This window comes from Corvus brachyrhynchos, unplaced genomic scaffold (assembly GCF_000691975.1).
Source record: "Corvus brachyrhynchos isolate BGI_N302 unplaced genomic scaffold, ASM69197v1 scaffold4, whole genome shotgun sequence".
In the NCBI taxonomy this organism is placed as follows: Eukaryota; Metazoa; Chordata; class Aves; order Passeriformes; family Corvidae; genus Corvus; species Corvus brachyrhynchos.
The window spans coordinates 7267237-7288730 of record NW_008237878.1 but is presented as its reverse complement, the minus strand read 5'-3'; the positions used below and the strand labels follow the sequence as shown (position 1 = coordinate 7288730).

Here is a 21494-nt window from a genome sequence, read left to right as displayed (position 1 = left end):
TATATATATATATATATAAAAAATATCTATATTATATAGATGTATAACTCAAGGTAATAGTAGGGCTATTGCCTTTACCTTTTTGTTAGTTTTTCCTGCAAGGTAATTGAAAAATTGAAGGCAAAAATGACTGCATAGAGGAAACAGGAGTTTGAAGATCTCTGCTATTTCTCTTAGGTTGATGAAGCAGCACTTCTGAAACGTCACAAGCAGGGGTGGCTGATGGAAATCTCCAACAACCTGGACCACTGCATTGCTCGCCTCAGGTATGACTTGAAACATAACTCTGTGAGCTTCTCTCTGCTTCCTAAACCCCCCTCACATCTTTCTGCACTGTACCATTGTAGTCGGCACAAAGGAGGGTTGAGGACACCTCTTCTTATTCCAGGTCTGCTTTGGAATGCGAATCCAGCTTCCCAAGCTGCATCAGTCTCTATTAGTGACTACCAGTGCTTCACATCATTTGTATAAGTTAAACGTGTCTTCATTTAGTTTCATGAATATGCATGGAGCAATTACAACTAATGTTATACTTGCAGCATCACTCAAGCTTCATGGAGTCAGTGATTAACAATTATGTAAATGCTGAAAGATCTGTTTCCGAGATAAGTGTTGAGAACAGCATATAGACTTTTTTTTTTGCTAGGTTTGATTGTGTGTGTGATTTGCACATTTCAAGACAGAATGAGGTGCATTTTCTTCAACCAATCTTTTTATTATTTTCTAGGGAAGCAAGAAAGAATAAAATTGCTCTCAGTTTGGGTTACCATGGGAATGTGGTAGATCTGTGGTAAGTAGTATAATGGGCACATTAATGCTCTGGCTTTTTAGTCAATCTGGAATTAATTCCCAAACTTGGAAGAGACATTAAATAAAGTGATGAGTACATTACTCTATATGCTCATGAAAAAGTGCTGTCAAAAGGGGATCTTCATCCTTGTGTTCCATTTGCTGTCTTCCCTAGGGAGAGGTTGGTGTATGAGCTGGACACAACAGGAGAGCTGCTGGTTGACCTGGGGTCTGACCAAACTTCCTGTCACAACCCATTCAACGGGGGCTACTACCCAGTGCAGCTGAGCTTTGAGGAGGGAAAGCAGCTCCTCTCCACCAGCCCAGGGAAGTTCCGGACACTGGTACAAGAGAGGTAAAGGTTTTCACAATATGTCTCCCTAACCTTTAAATTTAGTTGCTTTGCAAGTGATGCAGTCCCGGGGTATGATCCAGTACAGGAAAGAAAGGGCAAATTGGGCACTTTAGGCCAAGGGAGAGGCCAGAACAGTGGTGTTTAGCCATTTTCAGTTTTTTCTCTGCTTACTTTGTGAACTACTTAAACTGTTCTGCAGTTTTGTGCATGCTGTTTTTTGTTATCAGCTTCCATCCCCAGAGCTGGCTGCATTGCTTGGCTGAAAGATGTGACATAACCTCTTTGCTATTTAGTGAAGTTTCCTCAATGACTGTAAATCACTTCAAGATTCAGAGATAACAGGTGCTATAGAGCCTGGAAACATCTCAATTGATATCTCGTGGGTTTATGTCTGAACTTATCTGGGGTCTTTCCCTTCCCACTGTCTCCTCCTACTCCCATGCCGTTGGTTAGTTAATAATAGTATTCTTTTTTATATTTCATCAACCTCAAGAATAACTGTTTCCTTCTTTATTTCAGTCTGAGGAGGCATGTGGCTGCTATTAACAAACTAGCTGATAAGGGCATGTTTTTCTGGGATTATGGCAATGCTTTTCTCTTGGAAGCTCAGAGAGCTGGTGAGTAGATCCTGGAGTTGTAGGTGGAAACAAGGACAATCCTGCATGCATCTTCCCACCTGTGTATGTTAAGTAGGATAGAGTTGGCCACTGTAATTCTAAGTCTTTAGTCTTCCTTTCTCTCTTGTTCTTTGAGACTCCTGACCCTCCCTGGCTGAGGTACAGCTTTCATAGGAACTTGTGTGCAGCCTGGTTTTGCATTCTGTAGTTTTCCTTCATCAAGTAACTGACTTAAAATTCTTTTATAGGTGCTGATGTTGCAAAAAAAGGAGCAAATAAAACAGAATTTCGATATCCTTCCTATGTTCAGCACATCATGGGGTATGTTGGGCAGAGTTGGGAATATGCTCTCTAGTACCTTGTGACTCTCTCTGTTCAGAGATTAGTGCAAATTGACAGTGCACAGTAAATGATCAAAAGGAAGCAACAGCAGTAAGAAAATTGATCTCACAGGTGTTACGTTATGCCAGAGTTAGTGTAGGCTAAATCATTGTCAAATCAGTACTCTTCACTCCTTTACATGAACAGCTGCATTCTGTCTTTGCATGAATTTTCCTTAAGCAGTTCTGCTCAAGAAGAGCCAGGTCACAGACTCCAACTGTAACTAGAGGCAACTTCACTTCTAGGTGCTAAAAGCTGAGAGCTTGCCTCTTCAGAGCAGTGGAGCTCAATTCCAAATCATCCAAGCCTTTTATCTGCACTGAAGTTAAAAGTATGATGGAAACAGGACACTCTTCTGCCCATGCCACCAGCTGTGCCTCTTACCCACACTGCACATGCTGCTTGTAGAAACAGCTGAGCTCAGGAGATCTGTTGAGGGACTGGATTTATAACTCATTTTTCCTCTGACTCATGCCTAGCTTGTCTATGCCATGTGAACAAGTGCCTGAACATAGAGTAAGGCCCCAATCAGATTAGATCTTTTCTTCCAGCCCTCAAGTGAAGCGTGTCTCACTATTGTATGTAAACAATGTGGACAGCAAATGAGTCTGGACTTGGGCACTCGGTCAGAACCTGTACTTGTCTGACAGTGTAGATGCTCATGGTTAGCCTGGGTTAAGGACACAAAGACCGGGCAGCAGGGAGAGTATATTTGATGAAACAGAAGAAAAACTGCAATTCATCTGATGATGCACTTGATTGAACTGTCCAACATGACTATCAAAATTCTGGCCTGACTATACTTTTATATACCAGTGGATGGCTGCATGAAACAGCACTGTTTAATTTCTCAATTAATAGTCCTTGATGCTTCTGTTTAGATTAGTTCATTGAAAATGTTTCAAATTCTTCTGTCTCCAGCTAATGAAAGAAAAGCACTGCTAGCAGCCAGGATAAATAAGGAAAGAATTTCAACTATCTCTTAATGAAACATGTTCTCTTCCCAGGGACATTTTTTCCCTGGGATTTGGGCCATTCCGCTGGGTTTGTACCTCAGGTGACCCACAGGACCTTGCTACAACTGACTCCATTGCCATGTCAGTGCTGGAAGACTCCATACGCCAGGGAGGTAAGACATCATCCCATGCCCCGCTCCCTGGGGGGGCTTTTGGGGAGAAAAGGGTACCCAGAGTTCAAATGTGTGTTAGCTTTTGGCTGAAAACATGGAAAGCAGGCTCTTCCAGGTTCCATGTAGGCAGGAAGTCTTGTTGTTGTCCAAACCCCTGTAAGGAGTGTAGCCTGTAGGTAAAACATAAAAACACCATGGATGTTGATCCCAAAGCAATTTTGGCTAAGAGCCTTTCTTTTAATTTGTTACAGGTGTTTTTAAACTTTGTCACCTTGAAACTTTAGGGCAATCAGTATCTTTCACTATCAGGTTTCCAAGAGTAATTTAAGGAGTCAAATTGCTTTGCCCTTGTCTCATAGGTGAATGAGGCATGAAAATCTAGGGAGGCTTTCAAGAGGTTAGCAAGGAGATCAGTGGCAGGAAACCCAGGTTTCCTGAGTGTGGTGCTCCATCCAGTGTCATTTTTTTGTGATTACAATTTTGAGATCTCTTTTTGAGCTACTGACAGCTATTTCTACTGACTGGTGGAACCAGTCTGGAATACCTGCATGGCTCTGTGTGCTACTCTGGGATCTAGGAATTGCACTCTTCCACATCCCTGAAACTGGGCTGTTACTGATATCCCCTGCTTATGAACTGAGACAAAGCTAATTTTGTGTCAGCAAACATTAATCCTGATCTCCCAGGCTGGAGGGGAAGGCCCTACCCCTTTCCCTTTCTTTGTCTACCTTTGGAGTTACCAGACAGCAGGCTCAAGGACTTGTCACTGTCCCCAAGCACTGAAGTCCTCAGCTCTTTTGTTTTGAGTGCCAAGGTTTGTGCTTCCCAGAATCAAAAAAAGAATCTTTGAATTCTGAAGAATTCCTCCAGATCTAAAAGGAAATGGATCAGAAATCCAAAGCGTATTTTGAGAAGGAGAGCATAATAATTTTTTTCCCAGTAATATTGAAATATTTGTTACTTTTTTTATGAAAAACATTGAAACACAAATAGAAGTGTGAAAATTTTGAATGCTCTCCTGTTTGTTCTGGAACAATGAGCACTGGGAGGATCCTGGGTGGTATTTCTGAAAAGGATATACCCTGTTCAGATGTCTCTCCTTTGGAATAAAACTACTCTTGTGTTCCTATAATGCAAGGCTGGTGTCCAGCCTTCTTTTCCTCCCAAGAGGTGAATTATTGGTAGAGCAGATCTGACCCTGCAAGGTCCTTGGTTCTGTTTATTCTACTGATGTTTCCTTAGGAGTCATTTTCAAGAAATAGCACTGGAGCATGAGCTGTGTGTAATGCAATAACCCAGATGTGCCTACTCTGTTTTTAAACCTGGTCCCTTGGCTTTATTGAAGGGAGGGTGAAATCCATTTCTACACTGCTGGATCTGTCTTCAGAAATCTGCAGTAATTTTTCTGCCATGTACAGCAGCCTCCAGAATTCTTCTCTCAGGACTGAACCATTGTATGACCTTTGGATGGTTTGCATTGCAGGACTGGGAAATGAATCAGTTACTGTGTGTACAAGAGTATGTGGGTGTTTATATAGATGTAATGTAAAGCTGGGGAGAGAAGTCTCTTGCACAAACAAAAAGCATTGAACTATTGCTTGTATATTCATAATTTAAATGAAAAAAACAATTCATATAAAAAAATTCCAACAGGTGAAAACAGGCTTAAGGGCAAGACTACTGTTCAATTTGGTGTTAAATTTGACGGGACAGTGGGAATTTGATTCAAAGAGAAAGAAAACAGAATTTGCTGTCCACGTTCTATGAGGCCTGGGTTTGGACCAAATTTTAGGGTCTGGATATCCTCACACACATATACATCTGAAATCTGAGCCTACCTTTGAAGTTTATGAATGAGTGAAAACTCCGCAGAGCCAAACTCTGTTGCTTTCCAAGTCTGAACTTTCAACTTGTCCTTGAGTCCAGTGTTAACCATTTTTCTTCTTTTGTGGAGATGAATTTCTTTCAGAATTCATGAGATTTTTGTAGTTTTATTATCTGCTTCTACTTCTAGGGTACCGGAGCTTTTAAGATGGCCTTTGCATGGCAGATGCAGCACTGATGATTGGGGTGTAACTTGGATTTAGGACCTGTGTGGTAGTTTGAAGGTTGAGCTGATGCATAACAATGTAAATCTCTCTAAGGGAGCCAGTCTCTGTGTTCCTTGGGACAATTTCTCTGAGTACACAATGCTTTCCAGTATATTTTAAACCCTAGATGTGTACAAGGGTCTATGAAATACCATAAAAAATACAGTTGCTTGCCTGACTTCACATTCCTGTTGGGGTGGGAAGGTGGAGGCAGCAGTTTAGCAAATGAGATACATGGAATTACTCTAAAGTCTTTCTTAAGAAATGGTGAGATTTTTTTCAATTGCAGGAAATTAGACTAAATAAAAGGGAGGATTCCTCACTTCCCTAGGGATAACTGATGAAATCCAACTGTTTATTGGAGCTGGCTGGAAGGGATGGATGTGCTGTGTTGAGATAGGTCCTTGTAGCCAGTATTCTCATCTGGCTTCTCTTCTGGTTATGTTCTGTAGAACTTAGACAGAAAGATCTTTTCTGTAAGTCTGTGCACTGTGAAGTATAAAATATGGTAAGTGTTCTCTGATATCTCTTATAAAATGATAGAAAGGAACCCATCCTCTGGTTTTTTTTGTTTTGTTGGGTTTTTTTAGAGAAATTCCAATAAACTCCCATTACATATCTATAGTAACCTAAGTGAACACTACCCATTACCTTCTAGAGGCTCTTCCTTAAAGCTTCTGAGTGGCAGCACAATCCTATTAGGACAGCACTAGCAGCTGTTTCATCTTTCACTCCCTGCAAAGTGAAGTGCTGACATGTTAATCCTCGTTGCAGAGTTTAGAAGCTATCACTTGGAGCCAACCCCTCAAGCACTGACAGGTCTTTTTAGGATCATTAAAGCTCTTGGTATGGAAGGCCTGCCTCTGCAGGAATGAGCATATTTTACATTTCCCTTTAACAATGTGTTTAATACAGGTTCAATATGAGTTTCTTACATGTTCCTCTTTCCTTTTTCTAGTTTAACCCTGCATAAGTGATCATACTGCCTAGTGCAGAAGCAGTAGTCCGAACACTCTTCTCAGGGACAATTTCAAGTTAGCAGTATGCAGTTTCTCCAGTTAGACTTTGAAACATATGTCATCTGCACATTATAATTTGAGGTGAAAAGGGTGAGAGCTGGAAAGTAATGGAGAACGTGCTGTCTTGGCATCTGCAGAGATGATTGACTTGGAAGTTCCAATGCATGAACAGATCACTGTGGCTCAGCCAGCTGAGCCCTGGTAGCTGAGTGTGACTCTCAGGGCAGGGTAATGTGACATAGCTTAGCCCACAGAGAAAGAGCTTACAGACGGTAACTTCTTCAGCCACTGTAACCCCAACTGAGGTGCAAAACCCCCTAAATGAGGATAGTCAAACAACACTTCTGTCTCATTCCTTACCCCCTCTCCCTTTTGTGAGTCACTCGGTACAGATGGTGCTGTGTCTTGGAGGCAGCTGATTGTGCTGAGACCTACCTGTATCTGACTGATATGTGCCATTATTTCACTGTCTTTAACTTGAAATATCTTTATTCTTATTCCTTTCTAGTTTGGCTGATTGAGATGGAATGACATAGATATAAATGAAAAGAAGATGCTGGAGAATGTTAACCTATTCTATAATTGTCTTAGATACATATATATATATCTTAGAGATATATATATAATTGTCTTAGATAACATACTTCTAAACAAGGTGTAGGGTGGATTTACACATAAAGTAACTACTGCATAAGAAATTTTCCTGTGCAGTTTTTGCTCCACAGAAATGTGAGGCAACAAATCTCTTTGTATAAAAGACCTCAGTTTTATCTTGGTATGAAAACATCCAAGGACCATGTAGTACAGAATAACTGCTGTGCTATAAATCTGTATCCCAGATATGGTGTCCATTGGTGTAATTTATCTTCAAGTGTGTGTTGTGAGCTGCTTTTGAGAATTTCTGCTGGTTGCCTCAAAGGTGCAATACTGGATTGTAGTACCCAATGTCATGGAGTTTGATAAAACTGCTAATTTAGCAAAGGCCTGGAAATAGATTGGCATTTAATAGGCAGTAAAACAGGTGACCAAAAATGGACTGTACATGTAAACCATATTTCAAGGTTTAATTTAGTTTGCTGAAGATCCAAATGGAAGTTACCATTCCAGCTGTCCCGAGTGGCATCTTGTACCTTTCTTCAAACATACTCTGCAGTTACTGCAACAGCTGCACAGAGGACTCTATACAGCATTTCCTATATGCGTGCTTGAATCTGAGAGTAGAATTTGACTCCCTAGTGCTGCCAGATGAATTAAAGTAAATTTAGAACATATTGCATTAATTTTCAAGCTGTATTTTTTCTTGTTTTCTCTTGCAAGTGAGCACATCTGTGAAGCAGCAGTACCATGACAACATCCGCTGGATTAGGGAAGCCGGCAGGCACAGCTTGGTAAGTGCACAACCTCCTGCAGCAGATGTGGCTGCTCCTGGTCCTGAATGCAGTTCTTGAATGCTGGGGTGAAAACAGGAATGAAAACACAGTCTGTAGCTTTTAGGGCTGACAATTGAAACCCCTCTCTCCACACGAGGATTTTAGGCTGAGCTGAAGCAGCTCTTTCCTTTCAGTTCCTCATCTGGAAATGCTACAATAATCCAGCAATATCTACTCTTGTATCTGGAGTGAAACATATCCATGATTCACCCTCCATCTCAGTTGTAACCACCTTTCTTTCACAGTGCTATTCAAAACATCCCTCTTGGCATTGCTGTGGACCAACCTCTTCACACCTGCAGTTCCCAGAACCCTTTCCAAAACAGGGGATAGGGCTGAAGAGCTGCCATCCTTCTGCACTGTGGGAAGCAGGACACCAGTGGATCATCCTTTGTTTTCCTTTTCAGGCAGGGTCTCCCTGTGAAGCCAATGAATGATGCTGCAGAGCTCATATGTGCTCTCCTAATCTGGAAGCACAGCAGAGCTGTGCAGGACAGATGTTCTTTGCCATATTTCTCTTCTATTCCAGCCCACCATCACCAGCTCCAAACCTCTGCTTCTCAGCTGTTGGTAAGGGATTTGTTGATAGGGGGATTATAGCCTAGCAATCAGGTTGAGTTAAAAAGTGGAATTTACTGGACAGTAGCAGCTGAATACAGAAATACATCTCATGGTTTGTGTGAGTGGAGATAAAACTAAGTTCAAAGAGGGAATTAAATTTTTCTTCTGGAAGCTGGATGTTTGTGAAGAAATAATCTGTACTTTCTCCTATAGAAGGAAAGGAGTCACTCCTATGACTCCATTAATCTGGGACCTGAAGATAAGCCAGTTGCTGAGGTCCTCTGTCATTTTTCTCTTCCAGGTTGTTGGCTCTCAAGCCAGAATCTTATATTCTGATCAGAAGGGTCGTGTGTCTATAGCCGTGGCTATTAATCGAGCCATTTCTGAAGGAAAGATTAAGGTTTGTCTCTTTTGTCTTGATATATTCTGGTAATTATGTTTAATATCAGACTGGGGTGGCAGATGGGAAAGGAGAAAGCCTCAACCAGTGAGAGCAGAAGTGCCTGTTATTTACATGGGGTCAGTTTGTGTTAGAGCTCAGTCCTCTCTGCCTGCCACCAGTATTGTGCTCTGTCACAGGAGAGAGGTGGGTGTAGAAATTTTGTTTCATGATGAGACTGCCTTATTTTCTGTTTGGGCACCTACAAGTACAACATATCATTCAGTGATTTGCTGAGAGCACAAAGCAGGGACTGTAACTCCTTAGTAGGGCCCCAAATATTAAGACAACAGAAGTGAATTGAGCAGATAATGGTCCTCAGTAGCATTGTCAACCCATGAAGAATTCCACTGTCTTGTCCTTGGTTTTTTCCAGGCTCCTGTAGTCCTCAGCAGAGATCACCACGATGTGAGTGGGACTGACAGCCCTTTCAGAGAAACGTCAAACATTTATGATGGATCAGCCTTTTGTGCAGGTCAGTGGAACAGCTGAGGCTTGTCTGCCTGGGCCAGCAAGGAAATGGCTTCAAAACAGAAATAGCTTTTTAATGCAACATTTCTTAAATATTTTTGTTTAAAAAAACACCCTTTAATCCAAATTAATCAGATTTCCTGAGAAGCTTTGTGGGATTTAATAGTGATACAGACACAAATGTGGAGCTGGTTACACAGGAGAGGTCCTGAACACTGCTGGAAATTCCATGAAAATGCACCAGATGTATCTGAGTGCAAATGGAGACCAGTCTCAGAGGATGGTATCTTCTGTTTGATTTTAAGTTTGAATCTCACTGTTTCAAACAGGTTACAGACATATTTCCTTGAAATCCACAAGATCCAAATCAGGTCTACAATAGTATTTTGCTTAAAGCAAAGAGGTTCACAGCTGTTTTCATTCCATGACCTGAGGACTCAAGAAAACAGTCTGGAGTTTCTGAAAGGAACTTTTCTGGTCATAAGAGAACATTGATAGTAAAGGCATAAGAATAAAAGTCAGGCCTTCTGGATTAGACTCCAAGCCTTGCTGCTCAGCTGAAGTGTGACTGTGGGCAAGTCATGTAGATTTGCTCTACAAAAGGAGCCTTTAATTCTGCACCCCCTGAGCTAACCAGACTCTGCTTTTCAGTTTGTGAAACAATCCTTTAGAGAAATAAACCCAAGAAATATCAGGTTGGAGACCTGAAAAAACGAATGAAGCACTAAGCACATTTTAACGCTAAATCTTCCTCAATTTTCCATCTGTAAAGCAGAAATTATGATAATAGCTTTAGCTCAGTGGTGTATCTGTATGTCATGAACTGACAGTCACAAAGAGGTGAGAGACTAGAGGATCTGCTGCTGTAGAAGGAGAAATTATGACAGAGGAAGCTGAGCATATTGAATTACTTCCATTATGAGAATTCATAATAGAACCAAATTATGGCTCAATTTTAAAGAGAAAAGTTCCCTGTTATCTTAACTGGATTTCCTAGTGAAATGAGGCTTTTAACTGTGTCCATCAGTCCCACTTCAACACTTTTTGAGTGTCTTGGTGAGTTCTAATAGGCCAAATGGATAGATGCCTTGAATAATGTTTGTTTCTGACAAGCTGAGAGAAAATGGTGCAGCTGCACAGAGAACAGAAATCCAAACTAATGTCTCCATCTTAGCAATATAAGTAATCACCAGGCAGTGCCCTCAGAAGAGGGCAGTAGAAACAAGGCTTGCTAAACTCCATCACTCATCATGCTTTGTGGTTTTCTTTGCATTTTGTGATTTACATGATCTACTTGCCTTCTCCAAGGACTTATCTAAAACCTGCTGGCCACTGATATCACTGGTCTTTAAAACCAGGCCTAAATCTGTTTTACCAGATGAGCTTCTGGAGGCAGTAAAAGAACTTCTTAGGTCTTCTTCTCTCCCTTCTATCCTGTTGTTTTAACACAACTTTTGAGCTGGTTTGGGTGAAATTTGCTTCTCTTTAACACACAGGACTTTTCCAGAATGTTCATTTGTCTCATTTTTTTTAAAGTACCTCAGCCTGATGGGTCATTGCTGCTCTGCAAAGTGTATTTCAGCAGAGACATTTGCAGCCAATGACCTTTATCAAAGCCAAGGAGCAGCAGCTTATTGCATTGTTAGTTCACTCCTTGTCCAACCTCCACTCTTATCAGGCCAGTGGCTGAGGAGAAAATCTGTACATTACAGAATATGGTGATTTCGATCTCTCCCATTCAATCTCGACAGCACTGTAATTATGATAATTGCGTTATTAAAGTGACATAATGTCAGATAAAAGATGCTATAATGGAGCTTTTGACAGGGTTTAACATAGATTAGCACTCAATAAACTCATTTTCCATCAGACACATAACTGTGGGTCCGCAGATGTGGTTGGTGGGGATATTGTTGTTTTTCTCTTATTTCTCCTGTTAAAAATATGGCAAATAATGTATTGAATCTTTTCTGAATTAAATCTGGACAAATGTTTTCAGTAAATTTTACTCTTAACCTCTGTGTGCACCTCTTTCCACCTCTCTGGGTATATGCTTTAGCACAAATTGTAGTAAGTATATAAAATTCTAGTGAACAATTCAGTGGAAACCATGCATTAGTCAAATTATATTTGTTTGCTAAATTATGTTTCTTTGGGGGTTTTTATAGACAAACCTTCTTAGTGGTTTCAGCAGTTCCTGTTCAGGGTAAAATTCCCACATGTTCCAAGAATTGGGGTGGATATCATTTTCATCCCAACTTTGTCCCCAGAATGCAACTCCTTAGCTTTAGACTGGCTTTCTGCACAGGGCTGAAGTAACTCTGCACTCTGATCTGAAAATATTTCAGACTTCTGAGAACTGCAAGGTGTGTAGTGTTCCAGGTGTCCTGCCCATTTTGAATCCATTCACATGGATGTGTCCAGCCTGTTCTTCCATGACTGAGGTATCCCAAAGGAGTGGATTGCATTTCTCTCCACCCTGAAGTAGTATCTCAGAGCTGAAGAGTGGTAGGTCCTTCAGCTTCCTGTTTTGGAGCACAAATGCAGGAATCACCAGAGTGCTCATAAACCACAGTGTGAAACTGGCATTTGTTTCCTCCAAAGTCAGGGCAGAGAGCGGGAGACAAATCTCCCTTGCCTGTTCCTCCCAGGAATGAGATGTTCAGTGTATATCTGTGAGAGAAGCTGTGAGTAGAACCTGCCTCCAACCCTTCCTTCACACAGTTGCAGTGAGGGTGTCAGTGGAAGGAGGGAGCAGCACAACACAAAAATGAACGTGGCCCATGAGTAACACTTCTGCTCTCCTCCCAGACATGGCAGTGCAGAACTTCGTGGGAGACTCGTTCAGAGGAGCCACCTGGGTCGCGCTGCACAACGGGGGTGGAGTTGGCTGGTGAGAGCTTGCTCGTGTTGCTAAAGCTGGGCTCTGAATCCTGTTCCTGCTGCTGTGTATGTGTGTGGGGAGGAGAGCCAGGAACTGCTGAACAGACGTGTAGTACCGGAGGAGAACAATGTCATGATGGTGGGAAGGACGGGTTTGCCATCAAGGACTGAAAGGACAAATTATAAAGCAAAGTATGGTGCTGTAGGAGACTTTTTCTAATTAATGCTCATATGTCCAGAGAAAGTGTTTTGAACACTGGCCACAGCATAGTTTGAAGAACTTAATTTGATGAACAAAGACAGTCTGCTGTGGTCCTTTTGAACAGATCCTGCTTCCAGCGTTGTCTTCACACATGCACAGCCAGAGTGTTAGTGGATGGATTATGTTTAGGTCTCCTCTTAGGCTGTATTTAAACCTGTGACCTTAGGACCCCAATATAAATGCTCCCGTGCTAAAGTGCAGTGAGGGGTTATTGAGACAAACCAGCTCAGGTGCCAGTAAACCCCACAGTCTTTTTCTCCCTGCACATGCCTGGTAGCATTAAAGACCACAGCCAAGTAAGGACTGAATTAAACACCTCCTTCACATGACATGCAGAACTAAGAGACATGCCTAAACTGAAAAGCAGAATGAAGGAAATACTCTATATGGAGATGGAAACTAAACTCCTCCATATGCCACTGAAAGGCTACCTGGATTGGCAGAGGTGTAGGAAGTAGGAAAGCCTGGCCACACTGCAGTCTTTAGTTCTGGTTTGCTCTTTCCAGCATATTCCAGCAAACCCTCTACCATTTTACAGTCATGTCTTCATTTGGTGGTATCAGCAGTCAAAAGAGGCACAACCCTCTGTTAAATACTGTGGTGAACCCTCATACTTCCCTGTTGCAAACAGTGCTGGAATATGCCAAAACCAGCAAGCCAAAGAACTTGTAGCAGATGTTAACCTCAGAGACATTTTATGATAATTAATTGGTATTCCTCTGAATGAGCTGAATCTAGAAAATATCCCTTTAGGTCAGCTGAAGAACTCCCTCGCTGTACTCTTTACTCCTTTGATTTCAGTGGCATAACTCCTGCATAGAAGGGTGCATGAGAGCAGAGCTTAATGATAGGAGAAGAAAGCTTTCTGAGGGCTGAAGCACATGGAGTGAAGGTTTTGTGGATTTCAGTGATAAGGACCCACAGCCATGATTTCATTCACAATTTCCCTAATTCTGAATGGAAAACACATACCAGAATGTCTCCCTACTCTGGTCATCTCAGTCTGAGGCTCCAGAGGTAGCAGCAGACAAGTTCTGTCTAAATTTCCTCAGCTGAGTTTAACCTTTTAAAATATCTGCTTAGGAAATACAAGCAAAGAAAATCACTTTTCACAACATGTTATGCAAAGTATTTGGAATATTTTTATATAATTATAATTATTAGAATTGCTAAAATAATTTCTTATGCCATGAATGTTCTGTGCATTGAAGATGCTTAATTCAAAGGATACAAATGATCCTATTCCTTTCTGGTCTCTCTAAGGCCAGTTCTTCCAGGACACTTTTGCCCTCTGTACTATTCAAAGACAGCTTGGCTGAATGGTGAGTCTGCCCTTAGTTCTGGAAAACTGGCCCTGACCACACTGCAATTTCAATTATACTGTTTTAGTTGTATTGTAAGTGGAGTTACATCATTAAAAGAAACTTTGCTACAAGGCAGAGCAGATTTATGCTGTAATTTATGTAATGCATCAGAAAATTAGTGTATGGCTATTCACTAAAATCAAAATATCTTTGGGAAAGCAGGGTTTGGTTCTCCTTTTTGTCATTTCCTATGGCTGCTTAGGGCTTGTCATTGCAGAAGAGTATCTGCTCACCTTGTTCTTGAAGCAGTCATAGCCCTCTGTGATTAAATTACTGTGCATCAGTGAAGAATGCAGGGCCTGAAAATTAGGTGTGCCTCTGCAGAGCTTTAACAAGCCACCATGCTGAGGCTCAGCTGTGGTGTCCTTGTCGTGTCATTAAGTGCCCTGGCCTGGAGAGCCCCCAAAGGCAGGCCAGACAGGTGGTTCTTCTTGGCTTAACTAATGTGGCACCACCCTGGCTGGTGAAAGGGCTGCACCCCTTTGCCTTCTGAGGAGAGAGAGGAAAAATTTAAAGGTGGCAAAAGAAGAAAAACCACACCCAGCCATAAAATATTGCTTTCTTTGCCTGGAAGAGATAGATGCCTTTAAGTTTTTGACCCTGTTTTTGTTTTTCTCTGGAGCACTAAAAATCCACCTGACTTTGCCATAAAGAAATTGCCACGTGCTTGATAAACTTGTCATCAGCTGATTTGGAAATGTGAAAGTACAAGTGGAAGTTTATATATATTTATTAACAAAAATACATGTGATTAGAGAGAAATCCAGCTGTCACTGGCAAGGGTCTGCCCAGGGAGTTCAAAAATGGGTAATTGCACTGTGTTTAGCTGCCAGTCCTCCCTGCAGAGGCTGGGCTTGCCTGGAACTGCTGACAGATCTGCTGTGTTTTCCCTTTGAGACTGCAAAAATGCCTTTTACATGCTTTATTTTCTGTTACAGCCTTGTGGGACAAACAGCAAAAGCAGGATTAATATTTATTTAGCCAGAATCTGCATCACATGTACTCTTGGAGAGGCTTAAGATTAACATAGTCTTGACTATAATTACAGCAAATGATTGTTACTCATTTTTTGCTGCCTGTTTGCATGAGAATGTGTATTAGCACAGAGCCTGGATAACCTGTAGTAACAAAAAGGCAGAAGCAATTTAAGAATCGATCTGCACTGGTGACAGTGTGACATCTTGATTGTGAGAGAGGCCTTGTTTTCTTTGATCATCTTAGAAGGAGACATCTGGAAATTATAGGAGTAGCTTAGGTCAAAATGCCACACATTTCTTTAATTACCTGAAAATGTGACCCAATGCTAATGAAGGCAGAGAGCTCCCCTTTAAAAGTGAGAAGTTTTGCTAGAAAATCCATCATAACAAACATTGGCATTTAATGTAGGAGTGATTTTAGACAGTAGAGCAGATTCTGGTGAGTGACTCTGATTTGCACTGGAGTAACTCCATGGAAATCAATGGACAGGCTTTAAATTTACGGAGTGTAAGTAGATCAGATGGTCATTGTTCATGCCTAAGCTTCAAAGGATGCTCTTTGGGATACTGTGGACAGAGGGAAATTTTGTCACTGAAAGAACATCATCTTCCTTTATGGAATATCTTCATAAAACACAGGTCCAGAGGTCTGGGTTTCTGGGGCTTTGAACTCTGACAGTAAAGGGCGGTGCTCTGTTCTTTGGTCTCTGTACACAGGAGCAGCAGAGTATGGTGGAGTAACTGGCCCTGGCAGAATTACATTTGTTGTCATCCAGTCTGCTCCCCTCTTTTGGAGAGGACAGTGACAACATGAGCTATTCAAAAAGTAGAATTTTCAAGAAATACAGATGTTTGATTGTTTGTATGCATCCTCGGATGAGACTAAGAGCAGAAATAGTGAAGGCTTCACACAGTAAAAACATAGTGGGAATTAAATTCCAGGCTGCAAGAGTTGACAGTGTCAATCTAAAAGGATAATTTTATTTTGAAGACTCAGATCTTACAATATTCAAAGATCTCAATTTAAAACATGACTTTGCTTCAAATTTTCCAGTTAAAAAAACTAATTCATTCAGTGATGGTCTGCTGTAAGAAACCACTTTCAAGAAAACTGTGCCTTTCAACAGAAAACTAGTTTGTAATAGTGACGTATCTAATAATGGAAAAGTGGAGGGAATTCAGAGAATGGTACTGTGATGGTGAGGTCTGGATCCCTGAGTTCCTTGCCGAGCTCTGTCATAGGGTCCTGCTTAGTACACAGGTCCTGTATGTAAGTATTAGGAAGGGAATTAATGAGTAACAATGTTCCATTGAAAATGAGAAAACCTCTAGTTTCAGGAAGTAGATCTCAGGTCTGTGAAGCTCCAGTTTAGCCTCAATTCCCTATTTCCTCAGAAGCTCAAGTTACTGCTGGAAATACACATTAAGAAATAATTACTTCTTGGACTGGAAGACTCTCAACTCCTATCTGATTAATGGGCATGTCTGATGTTGTTCTATGTAAATTTTGTAAACTTATATTAACTATAAAATGCAGAGGACAAAATCCTGCCTCCAGGGATTTCCATTAGTCTCTCATACATGTACTGTTGTATGATATGCCCTGTCCCTCAAGTGTTGCTGATGCTGAGCTCTAATGCCAGAACTCTCACAGATTTACAGCAACAGATTAATCTCCCAGCTGCATTCACCACTATTCACCATATGCCATGGAATGGGAGCTCGAGCAGGCCACATTCTGAAGTCAGACAAGATGTTTTGCTCTACGTGTTTTCCCTGTCCTTTAAAACCAGACTGCTATTTCTCCCAAGAATAATCTGTTCATTTTAACATATTTCTGTTCTTCTTCTGCCAATAAGTCTGCTTCCTGAAAAGTTGGCATTGATGTCTTTAAACAGCTCTGTATCTCATACAAAATGAACGACTGTTTTGGAAATGATCGAGGCAGATGTGCATTAAGTGGTGGTTAACACTTTTTTAATAAAATGCTTATGCTCTGTCATTTGTCCCGAGAGAATATAAATAGATCCATCTTCCTGCTGCTGTAAGTACACTGTCACCCTCATGATCCTGTCTGTATGGCAGGCTGCAGTATAGCAAGCGTGAGGAGCTTAACCTTTAAAAACACCCCGAGACAGGTAAATCTCTGGCCCATCAGATCTGTTAACCTTTTTCCAGCTGTTTTTAGAGCCAGTACAGAGTGCAGGATTCAGGAGATATACAGCAAGCTTAATTTTTGGTACCCCTGCTTGGAGCAGATCCTGACTGCTAGCTGGACATTACAAGAAAGGTGGACTACGTTTGCTGCAGGTCAGGAAGTCAGGCCTTTGCCTGCTAAACACCCTTTTTCTTTTTTCATAAGTATAAAAGATCACTGATAGTCTCTTATTCAGAACGATTTCTGTGTTCTCATCCTTCTTTTTGCAGTACAACTGAACAAATTAACTCCTGTAAATTTTGTGGTATTGGTTTGAATTATTTTTATTTCATTCTCTTACCTTTTTTTTTTTTTTTTAGGGGGGAAGTGATCAATGGGGGATTTGGCCTGGTTTTGGATGGGTCGAAGGAAGCTGAAGAACGAGCTAAGATGATGCTCAGCTGGGATGTTTCCAATGGAGTAAGCAAAACTCATATATGTATACTTCAATATTAATTTTTTTTAAATCTGGGGAATCTTGCTTGTACACAGATCAAAACATAGAGTTTTGCTGATGGAAAAGGGGTTTATGATTTCTCTAGCTGTCAGAAGAGTTTCATCCTTACATGCTGGCAGAGAATTAGGCTCATTGATTTCATAGTTGAAAATGCATTGAAGTGACATTTTCCTTTTTAAATATTTGTCCCACTACAAAAGCATTGACTGCTTAAATGATACTGTTACTGAAAGCAATTGCTAGTTTTACAGAGCTGGGATGGAGTGCCCAATTATTTTTGGTGAGGGAATTTTGTAAGTTTATAAAGTACCTGGCTCTACCAGTGTTTATCTGTCCGATGTTATGCATGGAAAAGTACCACGTCTACCCAAATACTACTCATAAAAACAAAGTATTACAAAAGTTACTTGCAAAATCAGAAGGGAAACTAAAAACTGGCAGGGGGTTGAAAGATTTATTGTCACGAGTTGGTTGCCAGTGTTTGCGCAAATATGGTGCAAGGTGGGTGTGGCAAGAGGAATGTCTGATTTTTACACCCCTTGGTTCTCTTGTCTGACAGGTTGCCAGGCGCTGCTGGTCGGGGAACGCCTTTGCTTATGAAACCATCTGCCAAGCAATGAAGGAAAATGGCACACTGAGGGTGACTCTCCCTCACAAGGTGGTGGATGAGAACATCTTGGAGCAAGCCGTGCAACATTAGTGGTACTCCAAGTGCAATGTTGCTCTTGCAGACATAGTTGAAGTTGCTTCCTTGATATCCTGCTTTGCTCTCTGGCCAAATGATAAAAGCCTTGCAAATGTCTGTTCCATGTGAGTTCTTTTTTTCCTCTCTAACTTATTAACAGGGCAAATCTGTTTGTGTTTGTGACAGGTGCGCCGGGAACAGTCTTTTCACCAACATATTTGGAACAATGTTTGCAATAGGAAACTGTTCATGATAGGGAAAGGAATGGGAATTTTGTCCCTGAAAATCAAATGGAAAAAAAAAAATCCCCAAACAACAAAACAGTCACTTACTCCTGATAATTCATAAATTAATGTGTGTACAAAAGTAATTCTTATCTATCCTTAGTCTCGTGCTAAGCATGGTCCTTGCACAGCACGTGGGCTTCATTCTGACATGAACACAGTGCCAGCAGTCCCTTCCCCCAGTGGACTTGCTCTGGAATGTCACTCGGTCTCCTGGCACTGTATCCATTACCTCTTGGAATGAAAAGGGGTGTTACACACGTAAAACCTGCCTGTGCTGCTGCAGAGGGGATGTGATGAGCTGCAGTCTCGGACAGCACACAGTCCTCAGGACTGGGAAACTCCACCCCTGCTGGACCCCACACTACCCACAGGTGAGCAAACTCTGCAGCTCTGCATTGCCTCTGCTGCTAAGAAAAGGGAAGTGTTTATTTTGAATCACAAATGAGTTCTTTACTCTGTTCACGCACTGTGTATATCTCCAGATGAACAGTGAGAGTCTGGCATCTGCTTGAAACTGAGCCTTCTGTGAAGTGCAATCTGCAGTTGATAGGAATGCTTTACATTATGGAAAAAACCTGCCCACATTGCCAATTTATACGATTGAGATGTGAGTAGCTGTCAGGCAGATTTGACAGCCTTTGCTTTGACATATGTTATGCATTACCTTATTAATAATCACAGTAAGTTAGCGTATTGGTATTGTGTGAAACCACTCTAATCTTCATAGCCCCAAAACACTGGTGGCTCTTGCTTTGTCAAGAGGAACAACCAGAAAATATACTGGCTTTTCTTGTACCGAGGAATGTAGAGCTGTTCTATAGACTCGTCTTAATTCTGAGTTGACAATACACCACAAACAAGATGTTGAAGAAATATTTTTTATGAGTTCTTCACTTTTGTATTATTTAGTACTGGGGTACCTGCCAGCATGTTCACGTTCACATCCCAGGCACAAAAGGAACCTTATTTTTGTCCTAGTAGCCTTATTGCCCAGGAGACATAACCTTACCAGTATAGCCATGTTTAATGTCACTCAAGTCCCTGGGAGTTTATAACTCAGGACTGCCTTTAGGGAGACACAGAACCCACATATATGAGTGCTATAAAGAGCTACAAGTTGAAATTCAGATGATGAAGTCCATTAATGAGGTAGCATGAGTTAAGGTGAAATGGGGTACAGAAAAGCAGTGAACTGGCTAGCAGTTGGTCTTATTTATGACTATTCACTGGTGTTTATCCTAAAGATGTAGTATGCAGCTATATGTATATGTTTAAATCTGCTTCAGTCTTTTAACTGCATATCTCAAGCACTTAACAAATGTGAACTGGCTGAGGTTTACAATACCTTTGGGAGGGCACAGGGAAACACTAACCTGTTGCTGTCAGGGATGAAATAGCAGGGGGTTTCCAGCACACAGAAGCCATAAATAACCCCAGGGATAAGTTCCCTTTCTGAGCCCTGCTGAGCCTCAATGTATCTGTCCACTTGTTTGCAGAGAAGCTGAGACTGTGAACAGGCTGTTGTTGTGTGGGGGTGCTGATGTAATTTTTAGGTAGCTGACCTCACTGCTAAACAAAGCCAGGACAGGGAGAACAGTTTTAAACCCATCCATCTGAAGGCATTGCATTGGATCTGATCTGGGCAGGGGATGTACAAGCAGTGAATTTCTGCAGTGCAGTGAAGTCTCAAGCATGACAGGCTGAAGCATCCTTCCTATGAATCTTAGCAACTTAACGCTTTCCTAAAATGGCACTTATCCTGACAATCTTGTGTGTGGCTGCAGATAGAGGCAAGAGCTTGGTGGCAGGTTTTACATCCTTCAACCAGGGATGCACCTTTGTGTTAAGCAATAAACTCGGGGGCAGACCTATCTTTTCCTAAGAACATGAAGGAAGGCACGGCAAAGACCTCCGTAGGGAGATTGGGATGGTGGGGGCCACCAAGGACAGGGAAGACCTACACCTAGTGGCACTCAGCCCAGTGGAGCTCTGGGTGTTCCCACAGCTCCAGCTTCCCTGGAGCTGAGTGTGCCTGGCCAGCATTTCACACCCTTGCTGTAGGCGTTTGATGCTCAGAAAGGAGGAATAATCTGAGCAGGAGAAGGATCACAGCACCATCTGCTGGGACTGCTCGCCAGTCCCACGGCAGCGGGGAACTGGTAAATTTCCATAGCACATACAGGATAATTTCACCTTTTCCTTAAGTCTTGGAGAGCCACAAGGCAGCTGAACATTCTCCCAAAGAAAGCTTTGCCCAAGAATAAATTTTAAAAAAATTAAAATTATGCATTAACTGATTTTGTAGGATTTTTTTTTTTTTTGCTGGTCTATCTTGGGTGATGGTATGCCATGGTTGTGCTTGAACAGTGACTTTGCATTGCCCGTAGTGCTGTTTTCGTATTTCCACTGATGGTACACAGGGTGTTTTGCTAAAGCATTTCCCTCTCTCAGCACTCTGAGTGTGGCTGCACCCTTAGCATTGCTCCTGCACAGCACGTCCAGGGACATGATACTCCTCCTCTATTTGTGAGGCCACATCTGGGGTGCTGTGTCCAGTTCTGGGCTCCTCAGTATGAGAAAGACATGGAGCTACTGGAGAGGGTTCAGTGGAGGGCCACAAAGATGATTTGGGGTCTGAAACATCTCTCTAATTAGGAGGGACTAGGGGAGCAGGGCTTGTTTAGTCTAGAGAAGACAGAGGGGATCTCATTAATCCATGTAAACATCTCAAAGGCAGGTGTCAAGAGGATGGTGCCAGAGTCTTTTCAGTGGCGCCCAGCAATGCCCATAAACTAAAACGCATGGAGTTTCACCTCAACACAAGGAAGAACTTTACATTGAGGGTGGCAGAGCACTGAAAAAGCTGCCCAGGGAGGGCGTGAAGTCTCTCTGGAGCTATTCAAACCCCACCTGGATGTGTTCCTGTGTCCCCTGCTCTGGGTGACCCTGCCTTGGCAGGGGGGTTGGGCTGGGTTACCTCCAGCGGTCCCTTCCAAGCCTAATTATTCTGTAACTCTTCCTGGCCATGGACACCAGCACAGCCCCCAGGACCTGAGCTGAGTCCAGCGGTGCCACGCTGGATGTCGTCTGAGCCGCTCCCC

At 42.0% G+C, this 21494-nt stretch overlaps 2 protein-coding genes across 2 annotated transcripts in view; both read left to right on the top strand.

Moving 5' to 3' along the window:
• The window catches only part of UROC1 (urocanate hydratase 1), a 39651-nt gene extending 21423 nt beyond the window's left edge, over positions 1-18228 (top strand). Inside the window, exons 9-20 of the mRNA XM_008632354.2 lie at positions 178-266; positions 728-790; positions 965-1144; positions 1664-1761; positions 2010-2082; positions 3150-3271; positions 7698-7768; positions 8673-8771; positions 9186-9285; positions 12093-12174; positions 17285-17384; positions 17981-18228. Of these exons, the coding sequence (XP_008630576.1) occupies positions 178-266; positions 728-790; positions 965-1144; positions 1664-1761; positions 2010-2082; positions 3150-3271; positions 7698-7768; positions 8673-8771; positions 9186-9285; positions 12093-12174; positions 17285-17384; positions 17981-18121 (1218 nt within the window). The 3' untranslated portion in view covers positions 18122-18228. The remainder of the gene's footprint in view (positions 1-177; positions 267-727; positions 791-964; positions 1145-1663; positions 1762-2009; positions 2083-3149; positions 3272-7697; positions 7769-8672; positions 8772-9185; positions 9286-12092; positions 12175-17284; positions 17385-17980) is intronic.
• A 427-nt stretch (positions 18229-18655) lies between these two features.
• The window catches only part of ZXDC (ZXD family zinc finger C), a gene marked incomplete at its 5' end in the record, with an annotated part of 14465 nt that continues 11626 nt past the window's right edge, over positions 18656-21494 (top strand). The window contains one exon of the mRNA XM_017732534.1: positions 18656-18764. Within this exon, the coding sequence (XP_017588023.1) occupies positions 18656-18764 (109 nt within the window). The remainder of the gene's footprint in view (positions 18765-21494) is intronic.